This window comes from Calliopsis andreniformis, chromosome 2 (genome assembly GCF_051401765.1).
Source record: "Calliopsis andreniformis isolate RMS-2024a chromosome 2, iyCalAndr_principal, whole genome shotgun sequence".
NCBI classification, from domain to species: Eukaryota; Metazoa; Arthropoda; class Insecta; order Hymenoptera; family Andrenidae; genus Calliopsis; species Calliopsis andreniformis.
The window spans coordinates 7,081,167-7,107,859 of NC_135063.1; the positions used below are offsets into that span (position 1 = coordinate 7,081,167).

Here is a 26,693-nt window from a genome sequence, read left to right on the forward strand (position 1 = left end):
AATTAAATGAGGCATTGAGAGCGTGTTTAATTGTTTCTGGAGAATGGGAGCAGCGAATAGAGGAAATATTTTCTAATAATGGAAATGGTGAATTCTAAATTTGTTACTAGGTTTTTTAAAATGGTAGTAGATTATTATTATACTTTATAATACTCGATAAGTCATAATGACAAGAAAGGTTCATCAGAACGTCTGATATATAACACTAGAAATGTTTTCGCTGAGAAAGAGAAACCTTCAGACTCACTGGTTTAAACTGATCATCAATTATGTATACATTCAAAGACACTACTCAAAGTTAGAAACGAGATTCTCTCTGTAAGTGAGATTGTTACGCCTTTGAAGTCAAGTCAGTTACAACACACAACTGAATTTGTAGTAAAAGTACTCTGTACTGAAGTACATAGCAGTTTCTTCCCTTTTTGTGCATATTTAATCAAAGCATCAAGATCGAAGACTTTTCTTCTCCAAAGAATCTACTAATTAAATCGAGCACACAATATTACTACCACTTAAAAAAATCTACGTCAAGTATTTCGTACAAAGGGGATGAAATTTATTAACGTTGTCGCGCAGAAACTTGAATTAACCTACGAAGGTAAACACAGAGGCACATTTTGCGTGTATAAATACGCGTTCTCGTAAATATTCGCGAATTTAGCTGAATCTAAGTGTAATTGAGCAAACAAATAAACATTGCACGCGGGGGCGGGCTATGTACAGTTTTCCAGGATGCAGAACAGCGGCGTCGAATTTAAAACGACAGAATTGGGGAAGGAAACGAACTGGAATGAAAATATGAAATTTCACAAAGTGTGACAAATTCGTGCAAAATTCAAGGCAAATTGTTTCGCTGGGAGGTATTACAATTTCCCAATTGCAACGAATTTCGTGATACGTCTGCAATCCAGCGCATAATCTGCTTCGGCTAAATCCATCGGACATTAGACTCAATAATGCATTCAGCACTCTCGAGATTATAGGTGTATCGACAGTAGCTACCTCTGCTATTCAAGGATGAACTATAATTCCCCTCACTCCTATGTACGCTGATTATTTGCGCGAGTAATTACAATTGTAGGTGATATTATAATAGAAAATCAAATAGCTCTTATGAATCACGGGGTGAGTAGAATATAAAAATTAAGATAATAGTAATGCAAAGAAATTGTTAAGTTGAAATGAACTGTAAATGACAAATTTGTGAAACAAATTGAATAAAAGACTGCTTATTCACTTTTCTGTTATTTGTACTCATAAATTTATTGCTCATAAATTACGAAGGAAAATTGTGCTACTTCCTCATTTATTTTAATTGAAATTTTACTGTAGGCATTACAGTAGGTAGTACTGAAAAGAAAAATATAACCACTCCTGGAATATGTACTATCGATACAAGCGTCTGCTGATTTCAGATTTTCATAAAATTATATTAGATTTGTATTCTTGCAATAGTACGTATTCCAAACTTCAACAGCTTCAAATTATTTGTAAACTAAAACAAGACGCACTTCGTATAGTTCTGTTTCTGCCATTTGTCAAGGTACACGTTACTGTCTCGATTTTCGAGGATAATCCAACTAAGATTCGGGGATTTATTGAAAGACCGACGCTGACGGGCGAAGGTGAGCCACGAGGTAGATATTCGGCTCAATAATGCAATTCGGCACTCTTGAGATTACACGAATATCGCGGCTGTTTCTGTCCCCAGATACATTCAAGAGGCGTTCCCCAGCTATCTGAATGGAAACCACGAATATCCAACCACCGTTCGAATTATTAGCAGCTCGCGTGAATTCCGATAAAAATACTTGAATTCGGATTCCAGGATCAAGAGGATGTCCCTCTGCTTCGAGAAAATCTTGCGTTTATAACGAACTCTCTGCCAAGTTAAGATTAATCTCGATCAAATCGAGGAGACGATTGGCGACGAACCATATAAACGAAATTCCTTATTCTAACAAGAGCAAATGTAATAAATTGATCGGAGATAGTACAAGATCTCAACTACTCGTTAATGCATTGGTCGTTTGAGCGTGAAATATCTGGTCATCGGGGATAAATCGAATTTATAGAATTTGTTCTTCTCGAGGCAAGTAAAGATATGTGGATTAAGCATGAGACGATGAATACATTGAAACTCTTAAATTCTTTAGAGTTGAGCAATATTGTAACATTAGAGATTTCTAAATTTTGAAATTTTGAAATTTTCAAGCTTTGAATGTTTGAAATTTTCAAACTTTGAAATTTTGAAATTTTTAGATCTTCAGATTTTTAGATTTTCAAATTTTCAAATTTTCAAATTTTATATTTTCAAATCTTTCTATTCTTCTCTAATTTACTCTGTAGATAACCAGTTTACTTGTAATAACCTCACTAGTTCTAAATTGACTATCAAGGAAAGTTTCATTCAGCTAACCTCCACCCTCAACTACCTTCTAACAACCTTAAAATACAAAACAGAGTGTAAAACTTACCATCCTGATAAGGGCCATCATGACAGAGCTCTATAACCACCTTGTTAGTACCAACGTACATAGAGTTGAATTCCTCCCGTTGTTTTTCTTGCATGCAGTCAAATGTGAACGCCTGGATGCACTTCATGCTGGTCTCCAATTCGCTGCAAGAACGAGAAAGAATCCTTGATGCAGGCATGAAAGCATAATGGTAATTAGGATCTGGAATTGCACGAGTGTCTTCAACGACGAAACTTCGTGGATTTAGTTTAGTTTAGTAAGTAACGAGGGAATGGAGGACCCACTTCGCTGAATCTATTTTCAACGAGGACCAAAGATACACATTGCTCCACGCGACGAAGGAACGTTTCGACTAGAGCTCCCTCATCATCCCCCAGAAAAGAATATTTTGTAATGGGCTCGCGAGACTTTCCTACTTTCCGCGACAGTTAATTGCAGCAACTACGTTCATGACCAAGAACTCCCCTAATTCACGGATCAGACGATGTGGAATCGGGAAGAACGTGGAGTTTAAAGAAATTTCTTTTTTAAATTAAAATATCGAGGGCATACCACTTCCGTGAATTATAATTACATTTTTCTGTTCAATTGAAATTTGAAATTTTAATGGGAAACTCTGTGATTATAGACCATGCTTGGGCCGCCTTTTATTCGTAACGCCACTCGTAAAATGGTTACGTAAATTCAACACGCGAAACAATGCAGACGATAATCCAATAAAAGTGAATTGAAAGGTTCCAACGTGGAAGTTTTACGATCCGCTGCGTTATGGTTCATCATTAAAACTGTGAATAATTTTTCTGGCAAAGGGAACGTATCTAAAATCTACATTCAATTTAATCGTAAAATACTGCATTTACGTATACTATGTAAGAAGATTTATGGAGTTTCTAGAACGATATTTAATAGAACTTTAATACTAAGAGTAGGTACTTTCTTTATTTAAATAATATCCAATACGTTTAATAAATGATACTCAAGTTCCCTTTTTAAAAGGGAAAAGTTTCTTAGAAGATCTTAGGGATCGTCGTCCCTAGAGGATTTTGACGCCTCTTTAACTGCTCGGGAGACGTGAATAACAAAGGTTGTGAGAAACTTGCGCGAAACTTTTGTCACCTATCCTCTGAGCTTTTAAGAAATTGCGTATTCAGGACTGCATTGCTTCGAATAGAGTGAATTCAATTCACGTCGCCTTCAAGTTTGAAAAAAGAAGAGTGTAGACCTTAAACAATGTCTGTCTACGCTGGTACAAATAGATTTATTTAATAGATTCACTCAATCGCATAATTTTGCATTGGTGTGTTAACCCACAAATAATTAGCTTCAATTTAATTAAAATAACCTATTCTGGTAATCCCCCTAATATAATTACTAATATTATCCATTAAAATAATTGTTTAGATACAAGGATAGTAGATTACAAGTAAAATATAACCCAGTTTGTTTAAAACACGAGAATTCATTAATTATCTATAATTACCTGCAACTAATTAACAATATTCGTTTATTTGAGCTTTCTAGTGCAAAGAATAATATTAAAGAATTAAATTACACTAAAAATTACACATAGAAATAAAATTGTTCGATAAGACAATTCGTAAAAGTAATTTTAAAAGCTTCACGAATTTAAACAATTGTTTTTTAAGCATTCATCAGTAAACATATCATTAATTATAATATTTATAATAATACTACATTCATTATTAGAAATTCGATATTTATTGAATTAACACACCAATGCAGAACAGGGTCCATTTGTACCTCATCAATTATTTTACTTCTATAGTTTCACAGATATTCTACTATGTACCGAATACTTCATCCATGTAAATGTAGAAATAAAACAACTGATAAGTCTTCTTGTCAGTAGTTAACAACAATCGACAAACTGTATTCCTGTACTCTGTGGATCTGTATTCTTATAAATTAATTTCCCTCAAATCCACAAATTCTATTTCTAAAAGAACACCGCCCAGCTAAAATTACTTTACTAGAATTGCCTAAGAAACGTTCCTATCCCGGCATTTTATTCGACTGAAAAAAAAAAAGAAGAAAAAAAAACTGAGTCAGTAAAAATGTTCAGCTTCCGGGTGCTGGAGCACACCCCTAAAGTTCTTTCCGGTTCCGTTTATTTCACACCGTTCCGAGATTACTATTGTCGGATACCCGTTCCCGTGGAAAGCAGCGGAGAGAGCAGAAATCGCGGCAAAATTTCCCGGTCATTGGGAAATTTATGGTTTTCCGAAACGGTTCGCGCGACTCCGAAAATCACGCGCGATCGTACGTTCGACCGTTTTATGTACACGTGAGCACGCTATCGTTTCGCCGCCCGATTTCACAGGATTCCCAAAATTCGCTGAACGCCGTGCGAATATTTGCCGTTTCGGTCCCGTTTTCAAGGTGGGCGCGAACTTCACACGCTCAATTCCAGATTTCGTTCAGTGAAACTGCCAATTGCATTCAATGCACTGCGCTTGTAGATAGTATTGTAATTCATTTAGCAAAAGGTACTGTGCAGGGCTGGTGAGGTGGCAGCCGAGACACGTTTTGACATGGTAGTCAATTTCTGTGTGTAGGGGATACGTCAATTCGGTTAATAGTTGTGATTAGTTTGGCCAATGATACGTTGTATCTGAAAGTGTGTGTGAGATCAGGCGATTCTGTCTACTGTGACCATGTGGATCCACATTTTTTCCAGGTGCAACCTTACCAGCTCTGTACAGTACCCACAGTGGCGGACAAAGAAGTTTGAAAAGTAAGTTCAATGAGGAAACAGTGATTTTGGGAAATAAAGTTCTGTACCTGAGAGCCAGACTATTTTAAATACATTTTTTTGAAAATTAAGCTTTTTACAAGATCTTACTGTTTTCTTTTTATTTTATTAGACTATGAACGAAGTGTCTCTCATTCTCTGTCATTTTTATTTTATTAGAATATAGAATGAAGTGTCCCTCATTTCATTTAATTTTATACAATTTTATTATCCAATGACTATACGTGGTATTTAACGACAGGTGTCAGAAATTTTAAAGGGTGATTTTATAGATTAAAATAAGACGAAAATAAACAACACCGATACTACATTTGAGGCTTCCTTTCCAAGTTATTGATTATTAAAGCTGCATTTAAAATGCGCGTAAAATATGTCCGACTTGACTTTCTTCGACTGACGTCAATGTGTTTGACCTGGCTAATGCTCACTCGCAGTAGAATAAGTCTCTAGCCAGACACACTCCATGTGAACTTTAGACGCTGTCCTAATAATGTAATAACTCTCCAATGAAGCCTCAAACGCAAGCTTGTCATACATGATTTTTGTTCTGTCTTAGCATAAAGGATCACCTCTTCAATTTTTTGACACCTCTTGTCAAACATTTTGTATGCAGATTTTCTAATCTTGTTGTATGCATTTCATTTTACAAGTTGTTGGTATCTCGACACCATATTTCAAATACTGCACTGTGGTACTCTTCAAAATAATTATACTCGATATTTTTAACAATATTATAATAACAAAAAACAGCGATTTCATGTTAATACTTTGAAATGATCCTGGGAAAATCACGTAAATAAGAAAAAGCATATCCGTCAGGTGAGCTCGGGTTATTAACGAAATTTAAGGTTGATGGAACAATTTTGATTTTCAACGAAATATTGCCCAGAGCGCTCCACTGTTATTAAATTTTTGTTCAAGTGTTTAATATGCCTCGAATATCGTTCCAATACCTTCAATCTCTATCAGTGACGATATAAATAAATAATTATTAATATCGAAATGCTGCCACAGATTTCATTTATTTCTCTTGAAACCGAAAAACCCTGTATTAATATATTTCCGCGCGAAGAGCGCAACATTTCAAAATTGCATTCGCGAAAAATAAATTCCCTCTAAATGGTCCGTCCATAATTGCTAGTCGTATAAATCTATCTCATAAATAATAATCCCATGGATGCCAGCGATATCGAATTTCGCTATTTACATTCCCATGATAATTTTTATTATACGTTAATCCGCGAGGCGGGATGAAAATTTGCGAGAAAGGGAATCTCTCGTTTCACGTTGGAAATGGATGGAGGACCTTCGCAGAAAGGGTTAATCATCCAAGTTTTCAAAAATTAATCAGGAAAGGCAATCCAAGAGGCTATTTAAAACTCCGAAGAAATCCTGCGGTCCTTCGTTCCTCAAACTTTCCGCGAATTAGCGGACAGACTTATTAGAATTCTCTTTCAGCATTCGAGAGCTCGTTCCCTCGAAGTTCCCCGATCAAGAAAATAAACCAACGGACCGATGGAGCCCGTATGAGTGCGCGGTTAAAAAAGGAATTTAACTTGTATTAAAGTTTCAGTTGATCGATCTAATTATGAGCACATGGTCGACCCCGAAAAATCTGCTCCATGGAAATCGTTCGGGTTTTAACGACAAGGGTAAGCACAAAAGTGTTCTCGCGCGTTGAAGTTCGACGGTGGCTCGATCGAGAGTTTCTGTAAACTTCTGTCGCTAGAAATGAAGGAAAAACTGGAATATCTCGTGAGAAAACGACGAAAGGAGTTAGCGATTAAAATAAAAATTGGGGAGAAAACCTGAGTATGGTAGAATTAAAGTTCAAGAACTTCTTTACTTGTTGTTCAATTCTAGATTACGATAGTTTCTCTGGTGTACTTGCAACACAAAATCCAGTTCTCAATTTCTATGAAATTCAAATATAATTGCGTTAAATTATCATGAATAAAGAATTGAAACTTATAAATCTCTAATTTGTGTGCAAAAAGATTTCTTAAATTTGAATAAAAACCGAATTTCAGAGAAGAAACTTCTTTAACGTTCTACAAAATGAGTCACAGTTATTCAGCATTTGAAATAAATTTTCAAAGTCGCAGAGAAAGATCGCTTCATCAGAAATGTCTCCTAGATCCTAAAACTTTCCTCCAACTGGATCAAAAAGCGGCATGATCGCGAGAAATAATGGACGAAATGAATTCATTTTAAGGTAGGGAGCGAAGTTAAACGATTCGGTTAATAACGAAGAGCTTTTGAAAACTTACGGGCATATTCGCTGCAATTCCTCCTTTTCCATAGCGAAGCCTAGATCGTAGTTGTTAATCCTTTCGAGGGGCCTTCCGCACTTCACCAATCTCTCGTGGCCACACTCTTGGCTTCGACAACTGCCGAGCACTGAAAAGAAAATAACGATATTGTTATTATACAATGAAGACAGGACTGAAGTACTTCCATTGAACTAAATCATTTCTGTGATAACGTACTTAATGTACTGAAGTATTTCGAAACACATTGAAGATTTTAAAAACGATTACTACCTAAAGCTGACTTTTGAAATAAAAATTAACTATATTCTAAATTTTATATATTTTATAAATGTATGTATATTGTAAAGATTCTATTTAAAAATTTACAAATGTTAATTGTACTGTTTTATTATAAAATTTTTGGTATGAAAAAATTGTAGGAAGTCGTCTTTAACTTTAATCCTTCTATTGTTTGATGAGAAAGATTTTATGCTCTTTCTAAAAGAATGGATGGAATAAAGAATTTTAAATGAAATTACTGCACAATGATACAAAACTATCCTTCGAAGTACTTGAAGCTTCTAGCAATTCCATTTAATGTTTTTAAATCGTACCCTCATTTACGTTATTAAGAATTCTAAATCTCTTTTCACGTGGAACAGAAGGACTTTTTACATGGCAAAATTCTCTTGAAAACTAATTTCAAAGTCGCAAATGAATCCGTTGAAACATTTTGCGAAGTCCGTCAGAAATTCTCATTTTTCCAAAAGAAATGACTAAAAATAGAGTTGCTACAATAATTTACTTATTTATTTAATAGTACACCGAACACAGCATTTAATATTTTACGCACAATACATTATAAGCAATTTGGGCAAATGTTCCCAGCACTTGAAAATTGAAATTTCTCCTACAGTTATAAATACAGTTTTAATGAGATGGGGGCACACCGAATTTTAATTGAGCTATTACAAAATTTTTATAAATTTGTTTCTTGTTTATCCTTTTCTTCCATGTAACTTTTAATTAATTTGTCTGTTTGTAACGCAGCGAATTTTATTTCATATTGTTTGGTTGTTGATAGAAACCTGCATCAAAAGTTTAGCACTCATGCTATTGGATGTACCAGATTCATTAGTTGCAAAGAGTTTTTAATTTCGCGAGTACACGTAATTTATAAGTTGTGTTTCAATTTGCAACTGTTTAATTAATGTTTCCTGGCACGACAAACTGTTAATTAATTTAGAAAATGTTTTCTTGCCAATCAATTCGAAATTAAATATGGATGTTTGCTGTCTCACCACTTACAAGTGTAGAATGTAACAAACAATTCATTCGAATATCAAATAAACCTGAGAGGAAATTTTCATGATAACAGTAACAGTTTGTAAATTAATATTTCTAGGAACAGGAACCAGAAATGAAAGGAAAAGAGAAGTAGAAAACGCTTAGTGGATGGTCTTCAGGCGCTTTCAATTTGATATCACGAGTGGTGCTCCTGGCTAATCTCTCCCGTCATCGTCTACCTCGAAAGTTATCATTATTCTTCAAGAGGCAAGGCCACAAAAGGAAAGACGATCTTAAATTCACTCAAACTCACACCACAGCTAATCGCATTGCCTTCTATCGGACCAACTACGTGCCATGGTTGTCAACTCGAAGAGAAGAACCAATTCTTATTCTTTTAATCTTGAAATTAGTTACACTGTCAATATTAAATATCCCAGAAATACGTAATATAAAATAGAAAGACCATTATAAAATGTGATAACAAACAAAAATAAATCTTTATAAAATTTGTGTAACATAGCAGATGAACCATAAAAAATTCCCGCTTTAACACAACTGCTCTACCCTAGAAAATGAATAACTTTTTTCTCAATGTTTAATAATGTAGAAAATATAATCTACCAAACAATTTTCGTACAGAGACAACAATAAGTGATTTGGGTATAATGTTAAAAAATTGAAAGTAGAATTTCTTTAAAACAGTAATTATTTCACAAACGGCAAAAGAATCAAGTGCACCTGATTTCATATTTCATTTTCATTTCTCGTTTCTATTATTCGTCGCTAAGTTACAACACGACAAATCGATGAGTCTCATGGAGCGTGGAACACGTTGTGAGGGAGGACGAGGATAGACAGTGCCAGGACGAGAATAAATCCACGTTAGCCTCGACATCGAGTCGTCGTGCAACGGAGCTGTGTCGCTGTGGACGCACTACTGCGCGTCCGACCAATGCTGGCTTGATCTACTTGAGCCTCGGCTCGTCTTTTTGCAAGGATTAGGCTGGATTACACACGGTCCAACATGGCCACCAGTGTAACGAGAATTTAGCTAACGTAGCAGAGACTACTCCTACGCACGCATCTCAGTGCTTACACGTGTGTAATATGCTCGAGAGATGCTCTACCGACGTTGACGAAAGCTTCTCGAACTTGTCTATCGCTTAGCCTGCTGTTCGAGAGAAGTACAGTTTTCATGATATGAATTTAATTGTAAAGTTAGGATACAGTTGTATACACAAATTCGTAATCTGATGGTCGTTACGAGATTTTGATGAATCAGAGACATATTTTTGCGATATTAACTTGGACGTTTTTCCTTGCAAGTGGTGCTCAAGTTTACTTATGTATATTATAACTGTTGTCAATTAGTTTTTGCTTGTTCAAAAAATACTGTAACCTTCTTGGGAGATTTCAGGATTTGGAAATTTCCTAATATTAATATTTCTTAATTTCTGAACTTTCAAGTTTTCAAATTTCAAATTCCAAAATTTTCAAATTTTCGAATTTTTAAACTTTCAAATTTTCAAGTTACTAAATAATTCAAACTCTTAAACTTCGAAATTATGAAATATTTGAATATTCGGATTTTTATATGGTAATCTAATAGCCGAGACTTTGGAAAAGGTTCTACAAACTGGTAAATATTTTCCAGAAAAGTAAATGAAATAAAAAGATAGTATAATTCCGAAAAATGGAAGAAACAACAATGAGTTCATAACAAGAAAATATTGTACCTCATAATTAGAATTATTTGTATTAAATGGCTTCTGCCTTCGTAAAATAAAATTAAGTTACTAGTACATAGTATTAGTAGACTTCAGAACAATTCATCTCGCTATAAACTCGCTGTCAATAAAACTCCAGCTCGTAACAAAGGTACTCTGTAAACTGATCTCAAGGAACTTACGGACAATCAACTTTATAATTATTTAACTGTAACATAAACCTTCGACACTTTTTTTTCTTAACGATTAATAGTTTCACTGCGCGTTGTAATCGTTTGAAACATCACAACGTTACGAAAGTGATGTTTTAGTCCAGGAAACTTCGAAAGTTCCTTTCTACAACGCGAAGGGCTGTTAATTAAAAATTCAATTAAGAACCCTCGTTACAACTTTTTCTCCCATCTAAACTGTACCGTAAATATCGAAGTATTCGGAGGAGAAGGGAACTTCGCTGGCTCAATTTCAACCACGAGCCCCGCGTGCAGGGGATACAATGTCAAAGTAAAGGGAATTGAAAATGAGAGTCCATGTATAAAATACGGTCCCAGCGTTGTGAATTACATAGAAAAATAACACGAAACGCGGGGTGAATGGCGAAGGAACGGGAAACCACACAGTGAAGTCTATTCGTACCAACCAAACAAAACACCATTAAATTCAAATCAACTTCTTAATTTGAATGAATGGTTTTTTGCAGGCTGCACCACTGGCCCACGAACTTCGTTGCAATAATAACAGAGCTCGTTCGTCATCGTTAAGCATACTGGAAATGCGTTTTCTGTGTTTTTTATCTGGATCCACCGAATTTTTCGTTGGGGAGCCGCGTTACAAGCGGTTCAGGGGCAGGTCAGCAATCGGGAGTCTAAACTCGATGATTTGAATGAGAAAACAATTTTAGATGCTGTTCTCGATATTTAGAAATTCTGTTCTTTTAGGCTACGTGTCCCCGTGAGATTAAAACTATTACCTGTTGCTTCTGAAAGTAGTCTTAGATGGTATATTCATCTGGGAAAGTTACTCTCAGTTACTCGAAGTGTCTGATAGTAAATACACTGTCTGAGAGTACTTTCAAGAGTAACTGGTGATAATATTAATCACTAGTGGACACGTGCCCTTATAAAAGAATATTTAACAGCTAAGGTACATGTCCCAATACCTGAACGATTAAGATGTCAAATGTCCCAATAAGTGAACAACCTAACACTGTACATCCTGATGTTTAAATTATAAGATTCCAGTAGCTAAGTATACTATTTTATGACACTAGCTTCTAGTCTGAATTAGGTATGCATAATACATTAGAATTTAAATCTAAACTTGAATAAAATTAACGTTAGTGTTCAGGTATCAGGATATGGTCAACCACTGGGACATTAACCTTATTTTGTGTTCAACGAGCTACACATTATTATAAATAAAATTCATCAAAATTTCGTGAACACTAACCATATAAAATTCAGTTGATACGAAAGATATCAGCATACTATCTAAAGACCCAAAAACCGAGTAGCAAAGTAGGTCCAGAAAAAGTGACGACCCTTTCATCTATTTCAGTGAGAAATTTGAAACCGTTATTAACACATTAAGCGTGACGTCAGTCCCTGGGAACTAACAGGGAACTTTTCGTTAGGCAGTGTCAGTCCACGGGGACTGACAGCATCAAGGTTAAACAATAAGCGACACGCTATATTACACGAAACGAAAGGTCAAACGAGGGTTGACAAACGGTCGGGAAGATATTTCACGTCGCAGCGTTCTATCTCGGCAAACAAAAGGCTCGAGATAGTTTCCGTGAGTAAGGCCACTTAACACGATCGCATTGTCTCCATAAGAGCAATCATTTCGCCCAGTTATTCGTTACTTCTTGCTGGGAGTAAAAAGCAACGGACTCCGTGGCCGAGTTCCATTTGTCGCTGGACGACAATAAGAAGCAACCCCCGACGACATATCGTACAAAAGCGTTCCGCCATTCTAGAGAGGGAAAAAGCGCGCGTCCGAGCATGAGATACGATTCGTCCCAAGTAAATTCCATTTTGTGCCATGGCCCTGCTGCTATTCGAAAAGTTTCCAGAACGACTAGAGAAGAATGCTCGTAACCGCTCGCGATCACGGTCTAATTTTCGATCTCTCGAGCAAAGAGGAGCCGCGGAATTTCAATGTAAATTTTGGTTTGACTCCTTCCCTTCTCCTATTTTCCACGAGATTGACTATTATCAAATAACGCAGTACACCGACGGAAACCGAGCATGCCGACGAATGGAGATTGCCTACGAGAGATGTAGCTATTGCACACTAGCTAGTCTATGCGAATTTCTGCGCAGTTTGCTAGCCCATACACCGTGCCTTGATTTTTCGATTCCCCGAGCTTCGAGTCGACTGGGTTTTCTGCTCCTTGAGACGAATGGGAAACACGATAGTATGTTGTTTTTTAGGGACACGTGAAGTAGGTTTTTTTATCGCGGAAAGCAATTTTTTAAGGATCGATGCTGGTTTACTGAGTTTACTGAGGAAGTTTGCAGGTATTTGGAGTCTCACCAGTGGTTTATATTTCTCTTTTTACCTCTTCGATCTTTTGATCTAATAATTAAACTGACATTATGGAATTAACAATAAAGTCTTTATAAATTTTGAAGGACATAATTAAAGCACACGTGAAAGAAATTTAAAATAAAAATTTAAAAAATTAAAAGGATAAAGAGTATTCTTCACAAAAAAATTAAAAATGAGAAATATTACAACCACGATGAAAATCACTTACTGACTGCATACATTTAGTAAACATTCTAAATGAAAACGCAGCTCAATTTGAGCTTCAGCAGAGTACCGCTAATTTCTTGCATCAATTTACTTTGCGTTTTCCTCATTAACGACTGCTAATTTCGCGGATTAGCCGGCACACGTTTCAAACGGTCGACGTCGAAAAGCTGGCGCGAGTTCCAGCAGCGAGCGAGCGACTTTTAATTACGAAAATATTCGACTTACGAGTCTGCGAGGAAAAACGGTTGGTCCGTCGCTTATTCGTATCGCTCAGAATACACTTAATTGGCCCTAATGGATTCCTCCATACTTTTCCACAGATTTAAGCGCTTTCAACGGTCGTTCATTCAGTAGCAAACGAAAAAGCTCAGTTCCGTGAAGATGGTCCTTCGACCAGCAAATTAGTTAATTGCACGATTAATTATTCTAATAGAGTGTCATCGTCGACAGCCCGCTGATGCATTTAGAGCGATTATTTAGATGACGTTCTACAAATTTTTGTCGTCCCTGAGGAAGCAGCGGGGTTATTTGAATTTTTAACGGCGACGCGACGAAAATCGAGGCGACGCGAATTAGATGACAGCAGGGGCGCAAACACTGTTAACGTTAACCGAAAAATCGATCGTTTCGGTTTAAAAATTGAGTGAAACAGCTATGTAAAGAAGACGTGAATTCACAGGAAACTAGGCTGTCGATTAGTCGTTGACAGTTTGATGGAGTCGAACAGTTAAACGACTAAACATGTGGCATTCGGTTCCTATTATTACCCCCCAAACGAGATTACACGGGCAAGCACTTACGAACAGCTGTCGATTCGTCGGCGTGCGCGACAAATTTCAAGCGGAATTTAAATTCAACCCCGCGCCTGTTCGAGGAAGCTATTCATGAATAATTTCGGTAAATTTTATTCGAATTGTTTGGGCAAGAACGCGAATCGATTTGGGTCGATTGAAGGTGAACGTTTTGGGAATAATTTTGTTGTAATATTTACATGAGATGTTAGGGTTATGTTGAATAGATTTTTGGATGAATAATAACTTTTAATTTGAAGATTTATTATACATATAAGGAAGAAGGAATTCAAGCAATTAAATCTGGTTCTAACTAGGCTGAAATTGACATATTCTTTCCATTACCGATATTAATATCGAATTTAAATTCTGAAGTGATACTAGATGGAAAACTATTAAGATGATAGGACATCTTATGCTGTCATATCGTAATTGGATACTGAAGTAAAAAAGAATCCCTGGTCAGTTTATTGACCTGGGACTTTCAGTCCCTCGATCGTTTATACAGTACTATCAAGAATTTTCCTTCGAGTTCAGTATCCATTCTCTCGATTCCTTTCACGGCTCATGGATCAAACCATGATTATAGATCAAACCGACTTCAAACCAAAGTAAACCGCTCCGATCTCGTTTTCCGTGTCAAGTCGTATGGAAATCGAGCCAAGCGTTTTCCAAGCGCAGTCTCATGCACATCACAACGCAATAGAACACCCAGGTGCATCATGCAAAATGCACTCACTAGCTGCAGAGTTCCTGCAGTGGTTATATCACACTACAATATAAGTAAATACACAAATAATAAATATAGACTTAATACTAAAAGATACCTATCTGTTCCTCACTATCAAAGCAAAATAAATTGCAGCATAATAATGAAGAAATGAACTGACTATTAACATCATAAACAAGTATATCAGAAAGCCCACGAAGGCAAGTCCTAATGCAAACAAGTAGATACTAGAGAATAATATTCAAACGAACATTAATAAACAAAAATGTCTTCAAAAAGCACAATTTTTCATTCATACCAGCGGAATCTCCTACTGAACTAAATACGAAACTTCGTCATGCAAGCCTCAAGAACGACCAGCAGCAGGAAGAGGAGGCGCACAGAGAATCGACTACTTGCGCATTGATCTCCCAGCCAGATTACCCCGACCGCCTTTATCATAGTTTCCCTCGTACGTTTTCCCTTTATGACTCACGAACAACCCTCTACCGCAGGACCATTCGTCATCTCTGCGATACGGAATCCTAGTTTCCATAGCTTCGCTTTGAAACACAGTTCCAACTCAACCAAGAAAGCGGTCGTCTTCGACACGTTGGCCTCCCCGAGGATCCTTTCACTCGTTATTTTAATGATCGTGCTCGAACAGGAACGACGCTGCTCGTTCTCCCTCCACCGTGGGGAGCGGAATCAATGTTTGCCAGGGGTTGACTGTTCTCGATTAAGAGAAAGGAAGAAAAAAAGAAATGGGAACGGAAGCAGCAGCACGAGAAAAAGAGGAATCGGCGTAGGCAGGAGGGGCGGATAAAATCGAACGGGAGGATCGGAAGAGCACCGTGAAGGTATTTGTCGAAGCATGAGTCACACTGTCGACTCCTCGTTTTTTCCTTCTGTGCTCGATAATTTCCGTCTGTCGACGTCATTAATCCACCTATGCTTTTTTTGGAGGGAGATCGCCTCGGCGATGGACGGTCGACGAAACTCTGCGGAGGGGCGAAATCGATTCCAGATTATCGTTAGAGGACGAGTCGGAGAAAGTTGGAACGAGGGAACATCGTGTCGATACAGAAACGATTATCCTCGAGCAAATAGCGCATTACGCCCTGTTGATGAAGGCGATATTGGTAGAAGTCCCTAGTTTTATCAAATTGAATAAAACTGTTTATACGTATAAAGAAATCGTAAACGTTTCGATATTATTTTAAAATATTACTTTGACATTAGTAATTACCTTCGTATAAGGACATTTAATTAGCGTCAACTTTCCTGGCTTTACGTCGTATTAATCCCTTTTTTTAAAAAAGTACTTCATTAGGGACTTTATCGATGACTAATTCCCTCGAAATTCAAACGTCATACAAATTTTCAGCTTAATTAATATTCAGCGCGTGAAAAATGTTCACTTTGAAAATTTGAACAAAATTAATTCATAACTTCTTGATTACTGAAACTGGGAATGTATTCTCGAGATATTTGTCATATACAGATTTGAAAGCAAATTGGCGAAATAAACTTCACCTTCTATTTAAACTAATTTAGAGCAATCGTGCAGAGAGTAAATGACTGTATTAACTATTAACTAATGCAATTTTCTGCGCAGAGTAAAACATGTGTATCATACTTTTTCATAAAACCGTCGCCTAGTTATGGACAAAAAGAGAAACAGAAATAGGAATCTAATAAATAATGAATGTATTAAATGAATTTTTTCAATTCTGAATGAGCATATCACTAATTACGCAAGCCAAAACTGACGAGTGACGACGTGGATTACTATAACAATGTGTTTCGTGCTTTTCTCTTCATCGAGCCTGACCAGTCCATTTCCTTTTCGTGCAACGCACGTATGTACAACCCTCCGCGAAGTAGACGGGTGTTTTAAAGCGAACACAGAGGTGTTATGGCGTTGGCAAAGGGGCCAAAATTACGAGAACATTATGCGACCAAGCATTAGTTAATTCCACGACTAGCGTGGTTCGCACCCTCTGGTTAGCTTGCCACTTCGACCACCCTGCGGCAACGTGAACAGAGTGGGGAGGGCCGCAAAGGGGACGTCTTCGACGTAGAAAATTTCTGTAGCCACCCCTGGAGCGAACGAAACGAGGGAGTGAAACATGTACGACCTCGTATCGCGTATACGCTTCGTGTGAAAGAAATAATACGCAGCTCTTACCTCCATGAAACTGGGGTGAGCGCTTTTAATATTGGTGTTGTTGCGAAATTGAAACATTTTTAGAGATTTCGCAATTTCAAGGAATCTGGTTACACGAGTAAATAATACTAAATTGAGTCATAGTTTTTTTTTCATTTTTTTTCTGTATTTTGCGTCTATATCGAATGGCAAAATATTTGAATTTTATTCTCTATTTTTTTTTATTATGGAACAGTAATGCGTGATATCTTTGAAAAGAAAGTAGTTCTCAGTATAATGGGAATAAATAAGTAGATTTAATATTTTAAATATCTACTAGTTATACATTCCGTGCAAGAAGAGAAATAATTATTTAGTGGGTACCTGTGGATGTACTTTAATTAATTTTTTAGATATCTAACTGATGTTCACACAGCTAAGTACGTAAAAATTTTATCATTAGTCCTCTCTTGTCAATTTTTGCTTCCGAATGACAAACATTTCATGTTTTCCCAGCCTCGGAATACACACTTTCCAAGAGCCCTCTCTCAAAAATAGAAACAGAATTCAAGCTCTTTGAAGCGTTTTGTTTGCACGCAGCTAAATACACTGTCGCGCTGGGAAAAATGTGTGGACATGGGTTGCACGCGACGCGTTGACACAGCGCAGTTGACAGATAATTTTTACGAGATCCTAATAAAAACGAAAAAAAAAAAAAAAAGAACGAAAATGCATAAAACAGTGCATTTAGATGATAATTACAAATAATCTCAACAAGCACAGATTGAAACTCAAAATGTAATTAAATGATGAATACTAAAATTCTCAGATTTAAATTCTGAATATTGATAGAATAATGATAAAATACTGATACTGATACTTTAATTACGACGAATATCTTTACAATAATTTCGGCAAAGCAAACAGTGAAGAGTTAATACCTCTCATCATGTACGCGAATTAATACAAATGTATGCGACCCCGTTTGGCCGTATAGATGCGACACGCTGGAATGAAATTAACGCTAAAGCTGCATTTAATCCGAAGTAGCCAGCAGTAAAAGCTAAACTTTACGATTCGGGAAACGTAAAAATGCAAAACAGCGAATCATTCTTTTCCCAGGAAAATGGCAGAATAAATCGCCCTCATCCCAGCTCCCCCGCATTATTCTTTTTCTGAGAAAAGCTTTTAAAGGGTACAATTTTTTTGCATCGATGCAATAAACATAAAAGTATAGAAGGAGTTTATTAAGCCACTTACTGCTCGACCAAACTATTAAATTTCACCGAGAACGAGACTGGAAATGGAATTGAAAATGAGGAAAAATGAGATATCTACGCTAAATGCTGAGAATTATAATGTCTTGAATTAGGATAACTGCAAACGCGAGAAGTAATAATTACAAGAAATTTAATACTTCTTAATGAACTGTTAGAAATAAATTGAGCGAAATTTTACTAATTTCTTAAGTAATATAAATTTCAGTTTCAGGTTATTTCATGCCATTTGAACCTACAGTTTCAGATGAGCTGTTCTATTTTTTCTACATTTTATAGCGATAAGAGTGAATTACTGACCTAATTAAAAATGTATTCACACTTAATTTCATGCAATCTCAACTAAATAAACGAAAAATAGATACTAAAACACACAAAAAACATTTTACATACTCCAATAACGTAAATATCTTAAAAACATTTAATCACTTCCCATTTCATCAATTACCAACTAAATTAGCAATCGCAAAAATCACATAATCACAACACTGACGATTCCATCATAACAAAAATATTTTCTATTCGCTATTTCTCGTTAATAACACCACATTAAACTACATAATATCACAAAAGCGTCATAAGAGCATCCCAATTTAACAAATAACAAATGACTGCTGCAAGTTGTCTAGTCATAATTGGTAGCTGCATTGTGTCTCCTGTTTCTGAGCAACCTGGTGATACGATGCCTAACAACGGCGAATACAGGTAAACTCTACCTGGATGCGTAGAATTCGACCAATTAGCGAGATTCTGGCCGATTTCACCGACAGATAAAGCCCTAACAGATTCAGCTGATCGACGAAAGGGAAATACGCCAACGAAGGAAAGTTGCGCCCTGGTTAAGTTTGCTCTGGCGTCTTCTTGGAACTGTGTGCACACCGACGGGGTAGAACATTGCGGTGGAATCATCGTCTCTCCTTCCCTCCATTGACACGGCTTGGAATCCCAGCAAAGTACCGACTAATTATTCCGCAGCGCGAAGGGGATTTTCGAGAACACCTTGTTTGAGGTTTCGCCGGTTGATTTAATGCATCTGGGAGGGGAACTGACGTCGCTGTTTTTCGTCCGACCGCGAATTGAAAAATTTGCATTCCTAGGTGCACTCGAGTTACCCTGTCGCGCAGCAGATTTCGTTCCCTTTTCTTTTTGAACAGGGGATGATAGTTTGCTGATGCCTCTCGACTTTTCTGAGGTCACGATTTTTCCTCTGATATTTAAAGTGAAAAGTTTATGTGGTTTAAAAGCAGTGAAAGATTCGCGATAAACATCTGCGTCTTAGTTTTGGGAGAGTGCACTGTCAAAGATCGACATTACTTTTCTCTAATTACATTTAATTTTGTAAAAATGAAGTTGAACTTTCTTCAGTGAATGATGGTTATTTTTGCCTTCGACTAAACTTGTACAGTATTTCATTTATGAAATGAGATAAATGAAATTTACCTATAGAGCAATAAAACTTGTAAATAAAGTTAAATGGAACTTTTTTAACTTTTTAAGTACATAGGTCGACGAGAAAGAAAATTCGATGCTGTAAATACTTCTCGACTAATTCATTCTTAGTGAAGTACTGATAGCAAAGTACGATTCTGGATATTCCATTATACGTTTGAAATGGAACAGAAATTCTTGTTCATTAGATAGCCTAAGTAGATGAATCGTATTATGAAAAGTAAGAAGCGAAGTTATTTCCACAGACAAATTCCTTATGATAACTGTATCTCACAAAAAGGGCATACAAATTTGAACGAGTTCATTGAATCAATACTGAATAATTGCTCTCGTCTTTCTTATAATAACTATCCACGTGGGTCGTACCTCCAACGAGAAAAGAACTCTAAATGTTTTTCCAGTGTAACTCAAAGCGATAATTATGAAGACGTTGAATTAGAATGATCGGGGATCACGACCTTAATTAAATTTCATCTGTTTCAATTACCATCCTGGGAATTCGTTTCGACGAAGAATCTGCACCAAGATAGCACAGTCTCACCTTATGTACTTATATGCGCTTAATAACGGGAGTAAATTTGTACAAATTACAATTTCAAACAGGTCTCAAGGCGTGATTTTCCATTAAGTAAACGTGATTAAAATGTACAAATGTTCCTGAAATGGTGATATTTTCTAGATTCTTAGAAAAGAGACTATCTAATTTTATCAAATTGGAGATGTTATTATCTCTATATTAAAGACTATTGTGTAACAAGAATTTTGGAGGAAAAGTTCCTTTAGTATCCCCTTTTACTAAAAATACAAATGCTATCTTGTAGATTCAATTTCTTTTTTAAATATACAGTTCTACATTTACATATGATCCTAAAAATATATTATCCTAAATAACCAAACATGACTCTCTAGAAACAATACGATACACGCAGCGTATCGACATAGCGAAATTTAGATCTTGAACAGCGTTTGCGTTTCGAAGCTCGCACCTGCGACCACTCAAGAGCTTTGACAACTTATGGTTCAGAACTTTGCGTTTACTAGCTAGCGAAGTGCACTTTTCTGGCTTGAACACGAATATAGTGGAAGATGTCCTTCGAAGCGATTATGAAAACTAGATGCGACAGGCACGTACTATTAGTGTCTGTACCAGACGTAACTATATATGCGTCGTCTTTATTCAACCACATGCGCGTAACGGTGTAAGAATGAGCTACAATTGATTGTTCAGCTCGAGGTCTTGAGACAGAGAATAGAACTTGTAATAAGCGGGAAATTAAGGAAGAACAACAGCGGAAATTCAATGAGGATCCAAAAGCAAATACAGTAGGACGACCTCGATTAACTGATCTCACGCGAGACTCAAACTTCAGGTACATTTCTAATGGCTAATTTGATTATCTTGTAGATGAAATATAAACAAAAATAGTAGAAAACACAATATTCTAGTAGCCTATGTACTCAGCTACCACTATTCTTAATGAAATAATAAAAGTAAATAATTAAAGAACCCTTCATATAAAACCCAAACAAGAGTGATCCATCTGATATCACAGATGCCATCCAGTTAATTCCTATTTACACTATCAAGCAATTACCACTCCCTTATCACTAATCTCTACCGACAATCTCCAAAGTCGTTCAAGCTTACCCAAAACGCAAATCAGTCGTCTTCTCAAGATGACCCAGTTCGCCTTCAGGACTCCAAAATGGTCCCCCTAGGTCAAGGAATCGAAGGACGGAAAGAAGAAACGAAGACAGAATAGGAAACGAAGCGACCTAGACAAGGTCTAATCACGCGAGCACGTGTGCCAGCGTCACACGCTAGAAGAGGGCAAGACACTTTCGTGGAATCGCTGAATCATGTTTGCACGCATGTAAGTGTACGGCGAAACAGTCCCCGCAAGGCCAGACCACGAGATGCCTCGCGATTGGTCGTGCCGACATCGTACGATGGTCCCGACTCCCGACTCGTTATAAATAAGGTCCATTCCCCTGTCCCCACGACGATCACCCCCCACCTGGCCCAGCGGCGACGTGTCAGCGCGTGCGTTTCAACTGGATACACAATCCCAGGCGACGAACGAGTTCCCCGTAACGTTACAACCTGCGAAAGTGAAGGAGGGGGTCGAGGCGATAGCGTGCCACCAATGCAGCGATGACCATGCCTGAGGACCACCGACGATAACGCACCAGGAAAGTGTATCGGGCTAATGAAACTTTCTAACGCCATCCTCGACGTAGACACTATCGCTGGCTCGTTTGATCTTTCGGAGCCGCGGCTGATAAGACGCGCCAGGAGAGAATCGTGATACCTCGAGAACCTGATACCGAGTGAACGATAATGATGGTGTGTCTGGCGCAAATTTCGAGTTAGGGGCTGATTCTGAAGGGGTTTGAACCCTTTATTATTGGTGGCTAGATTATGGATGTTAAAGCCTTGCCTAGTGGGCTTTGGGTCAAATTGGACCTCTGCATTGTTTTTGGTATAATTATGGAATAATGGGATTATAGTGCACAGATATGGGGAAAGGCAGTTGCTATAGAAAAATGTGAAATGGAGCTTGTCGTATTTTTAGTAGATACATACTGCTTTTCTCCGTTGGCCTGCTTTTATATCCTAATTCCATGGAATTAGAGGAATTACTATTAATTAATGGCAATGTATAATATATAGAACATTTATTTATATTTGTATTAATTAGAATTAAATATGTCAACTGGGTAATAAAGTCCGAAACGTCATAAATTACTGCAAATTGTAATAAATCTAAATAAGTCAATCTACTGTGTATAATATTTGTAAAAAACTTTTAATTTTCATATAATTTTTCATAGTAATAATTTCTAGAATGCTTAATAATCAATGCAGTGACGCCTTATAATGTTTTGCATTGGGTATCGCTCATGTGAGTATGTGACCTAATACTTAAGAAGACCTCCATGTGCACTGTCAAGTATTCATTCGGTAAGAGTAATGACTTTCACAGTGGTATTTAGAACATTTTTTTAATACGTCGACTGGTATGTGTTACATATGGGTGACAATTTTTATATCGTGAGTAACATTAACGTACACAATTATGAATGGAATTAACAAAAAATTATAGCGAGATGCAACTAGAAGAAGGAGAACTCTTTAGAATGAATATAAAAATGAATTAAAAATCAGTTTTTTCAAGTTGTAGTCACTGCCAAAGTGATAGAATTTTTAGTGAATTTAACGTGGCAGTCAACGTGTTAGTAATATGTATATTACATACTAAATTAGGTATTTACAATTATTTATTTTTTAAATACCTAGTAGAATTTCACTTCAAATCTGAAGTGAGTTCAAGTGATTATTTATATGTATGGTTTTCCATGCTAAATTTCTAATTATTAACGTTTATTATGTTTGTTTTCATTTGCTTAATGACTATAACACGAAAATTCTGTCGTAGTTCCTTAATATCTTTACTACTTGCACATTTTTTCAATTTTCTATTCGGTTTTAATTTCAATCGTTACCTCTGTCGAAAAATGCGAGTCTACAATTACAACACACCATCTGTGGACGTGATTTGCAAACGAGCACATTGCGTGCTCGTTTATAAGCGAGGCAACAAGCGGCTTCATTAAATTAATGAAATCTTATTATCACCGAGCCCACTGTCTGACCTACTGGCTCGCACAAAATCCCGATAACGTTGTTATTTCAAGTTACAATCGATAGATGTATTTCCAGACAGCGAGAAGAATTTTAAACCTCTTTTAAATAGAATATTGAAAATCGTTAAGAAATTTCTATGTATTCTCGTACTACATTCGTAGTATATTAAGCAAAAATAGGTGTATTCTATTTTCAAATTACTTCATAAGAAAGGTTTTACTCGTTTTATTTAAATTATCTTCAGCAGGCTAGATATTCGCATAGGTATTCACCCAAACTTTTCTTATTAGTATAACTACCTCGATTTTCTGAAACTTTTGAAAACAACAGTTTACAGACTGACCTCGTTACATTCCCAATATGCATATCGACTTGTACTACTAAAGGAAGTAATAGTCTCAGTTATTATACAACGTATCAATCCATTATAGACTAAACGGAACAGATAACTATTTCTTCTTATCTGTTACGTGATTTTAGTTACAGTGATAAGAAAGGAAATGCACGTCAATATAGTCACGATATACATGTTTAGAGCCTTGTCTATTTATCTTTACAACTACTAACGAGGATAGAGCTACGTAACTCCCCTCCAATGGTCAATTATCACATGTTTACACTTTATCATTTTCTTCGAACGCTTTAAGCACGTTCACATTATTATGCAATTCTCTGATCAATTACATGCAAATTAGTTATTCATTAAAAAGCCATGACTGAAACGGAACAAAAAAGGAAGGATCACAATCAGACACATGATGATTAATTCATTTACGAGTACGAAGATTCGCGTGGCATTGAATATCCATTATCGTTCAGATGAAGCAGACTAAACGTAGACAACTATTCGAGATAAATAATCTGTGTTACATATATACCAGACTATCTGTTTGCCGAACAATAGCACTGGAGTGTCATGAACTTTTTATCTATTTTAAGTCTATTTTAATCCCCTGCAAGATGAGATATAACTCTAACTGTCTCGAAGCAAGTGATGGATCTGAGACCACTTGGAATTGTATTTTGGATCCATTTGCCTCTTCAAAGATCGAATAAGAGTCAAAATGATTCTAAGTGGTCTGGTCCTATCGCTAGTCGCGAGACGCCTCGAAGCAAGTCTCATTGTGTAAGGGATACTTTATGGATACAAGCAAGAAAGAGGATCTAGTTGTGAAACTGAATGGGACATACATACAACTATCGAGGTTCTAAATCACTTTAAAGCGAAAGATTTAAAGTGCTTTTAAGAGTGTATGAATCTACAACTGTTTTTATGCAAATCAGAAAAAATAGATTTTCATACTGAAGATTCATGAGAACCAATTATATGACACACATGACCAATTTTTAGAAGTATCATCTCATTTCAAATACGGCCATCATTTGAAATATCAACTTCCTTTAAAGTGCTCTTTCACGTTTCAAGTATCACCCTCTTTTGAAGCAGCCATCCGTGCACAAAAAATTATTATATCTTCTTTTGAAGTAATGGAATATTGGAACTGATATTCAGAAAGAAAATTTCTAACGCCAAAATCTTTTTAATTTTTTTGTATAAAAAAAAAAAAATAGCAGAATAGAATATTTCTGCATGTACAGAGTCGATTACAAGTCAAATAACATCATTAGTGAAGGCGTAGAAGTGCATTAGGTTAATAAAATCTGTTAATGACCTCGTAATAGTCCGTCTGGGCTCGTAACATGTAAATCGATTCTCTAAAGTGTCGCTTTGTGGTTTACAGAGGCGATAGATGGAAGTGTTTCCCTTACAAATGAACAACTTTAAAAACCTAAATTTTCATTTCCTTTCACAAGCTTTTGCATCGTTTTTTCTGCATAATTACCTGCAATATTATTTATTAAACAATTAGCACGATGAACGCATTATTACGATGAAGGTTCAAAATAACTCGCAGTTAACCTATGCTGTGCATACATACACATTACGCCTTTCAGAGTGAAAATTACTCACTAGGGATGAGTAATTTAATTAGTGCATCGACTGTGTTTATTGCTTCCTTCAGCTATTTTATGCGATGCGCTAATTTCACAAAGAAGCCATTGGCTAAACTAATAATTCCATTAATTTGGTAACTTAAAACATTTACATTGAATAATTTTCATAGAAATCCCTTTTTTTTAGGTTTCAATAGCAATTGTGAAATTGTGAAATTTTTTGTAAAACACTCATTTTGAACCATTAATACTAAAACTCCTGATGCAGACAATACAGCTTGTACCACTTGATTTTTAATGAACTATGACTCACGAAACGGAAATATAATGTATCGAATAGAGATGCATCATCACTTGGGACACGTTTTATATTTCTGTGAGAGAAGAGAAGTGAAAGAGAGACACTTTTTACAGGAGAAATAAAGCAGTAGATAATTGTGAAATGAAGGGAGACAATAAATAGAATAGTTTCACATATCATGAATTCACGCTCACTTTTGTTTCAAGCGTGGAACAATGCAAACAGTGACGGTTTGTTAACTGGGAATATAATAATTATTCCATTGACTAAAGAAAAAGTACACGAAACTGTAATGAAACTGTAAAATACAGGTAATGTATCGTACAGGTTGAATCGTCGTGTTATTAAAATGATACAGACTTTGCAAGTTAGCAAACTCAGAAATTATTTATCAGACAATAGTCGATAGAAACATATATCACAAAAAATACAACTGAATGCACAATACGACAGAGGAAAGCGTACATATGAATTCTGAAAATAAATCTGTTTCAGTTCAGTTATGTGAAGTTAATGTAGTTGGAACAATAAGCAAATTGGAGTTATTACGCCACATCACAAATACGATCATTGATGACGAAGAATATTAACTCGTAATTACATACAATTACAGACATATGCGTTCGTTGTTCGTTGTTATGACAGAAACACGAAAAAGGAAACATGTTCAGCGGAATTTCGCAGGAAAAACAATGCAGATTCGTATAATTCAATTTAAGGGTTTTCCAATTAATTAAAATCTGACATACACATCGATTTCCCAAAATGTTCTCTCTGTTGATCTAGTTTTTATATTTACACAATTATTTAGTATTGAAAATTTATTAAATACTGCAAAATACGCTAAATAATATAAAAATGAATGGAGATAATCTTTAAAATTAGACGAACAAAAAACAAAAGAAAAAATTGTCATATTATCATGTAATCATAAATATAATTAAAATCGATTAGCACATTAATCAACTGCTGTAATAGCAGCCATGGAACTTCTGACCAGGTCAGCGACAGCGTAGCAGCAGACGTTCGTTATCATCATCATAATAGACAAAACGTCGACGATAACGCTGTCATCGCGCATCGTCAGTACATCTCGCGTCAGCTAAATATATAATATTACTTCGTCTAATGACAAC

The 26,693-nt window shown here is 36.2% G+C and overlaps 1 protein-coding gene across 1 annotated transcript in view; it reads right to left on the reverse strand.

Moving 5' to 3' along the window:
- The window catches only part of LOC143185330 (uncharacterized), a 42,960-nt gene that overhangs the window by 9,722 nt on the left and 6,545 nt on the right, over nt 1-26,693 (reverse strand). The window contains exons 2-3 of the mRNA XM_076388280.1: nt 7,521-7,650; nt 2,478-2,620 (exon numbers count right to left, since the gene is read on the reverse strand). Of these exons, the coding sequence (XP_076244395.1) occupies nt 2,478-2,620; nt 7,521-7,650 (273 nt within the window). The remainder of the gene's footprint in view (nt 1-2,477; nt 2,621-7,520; nt 7,651-26,693) is intronic.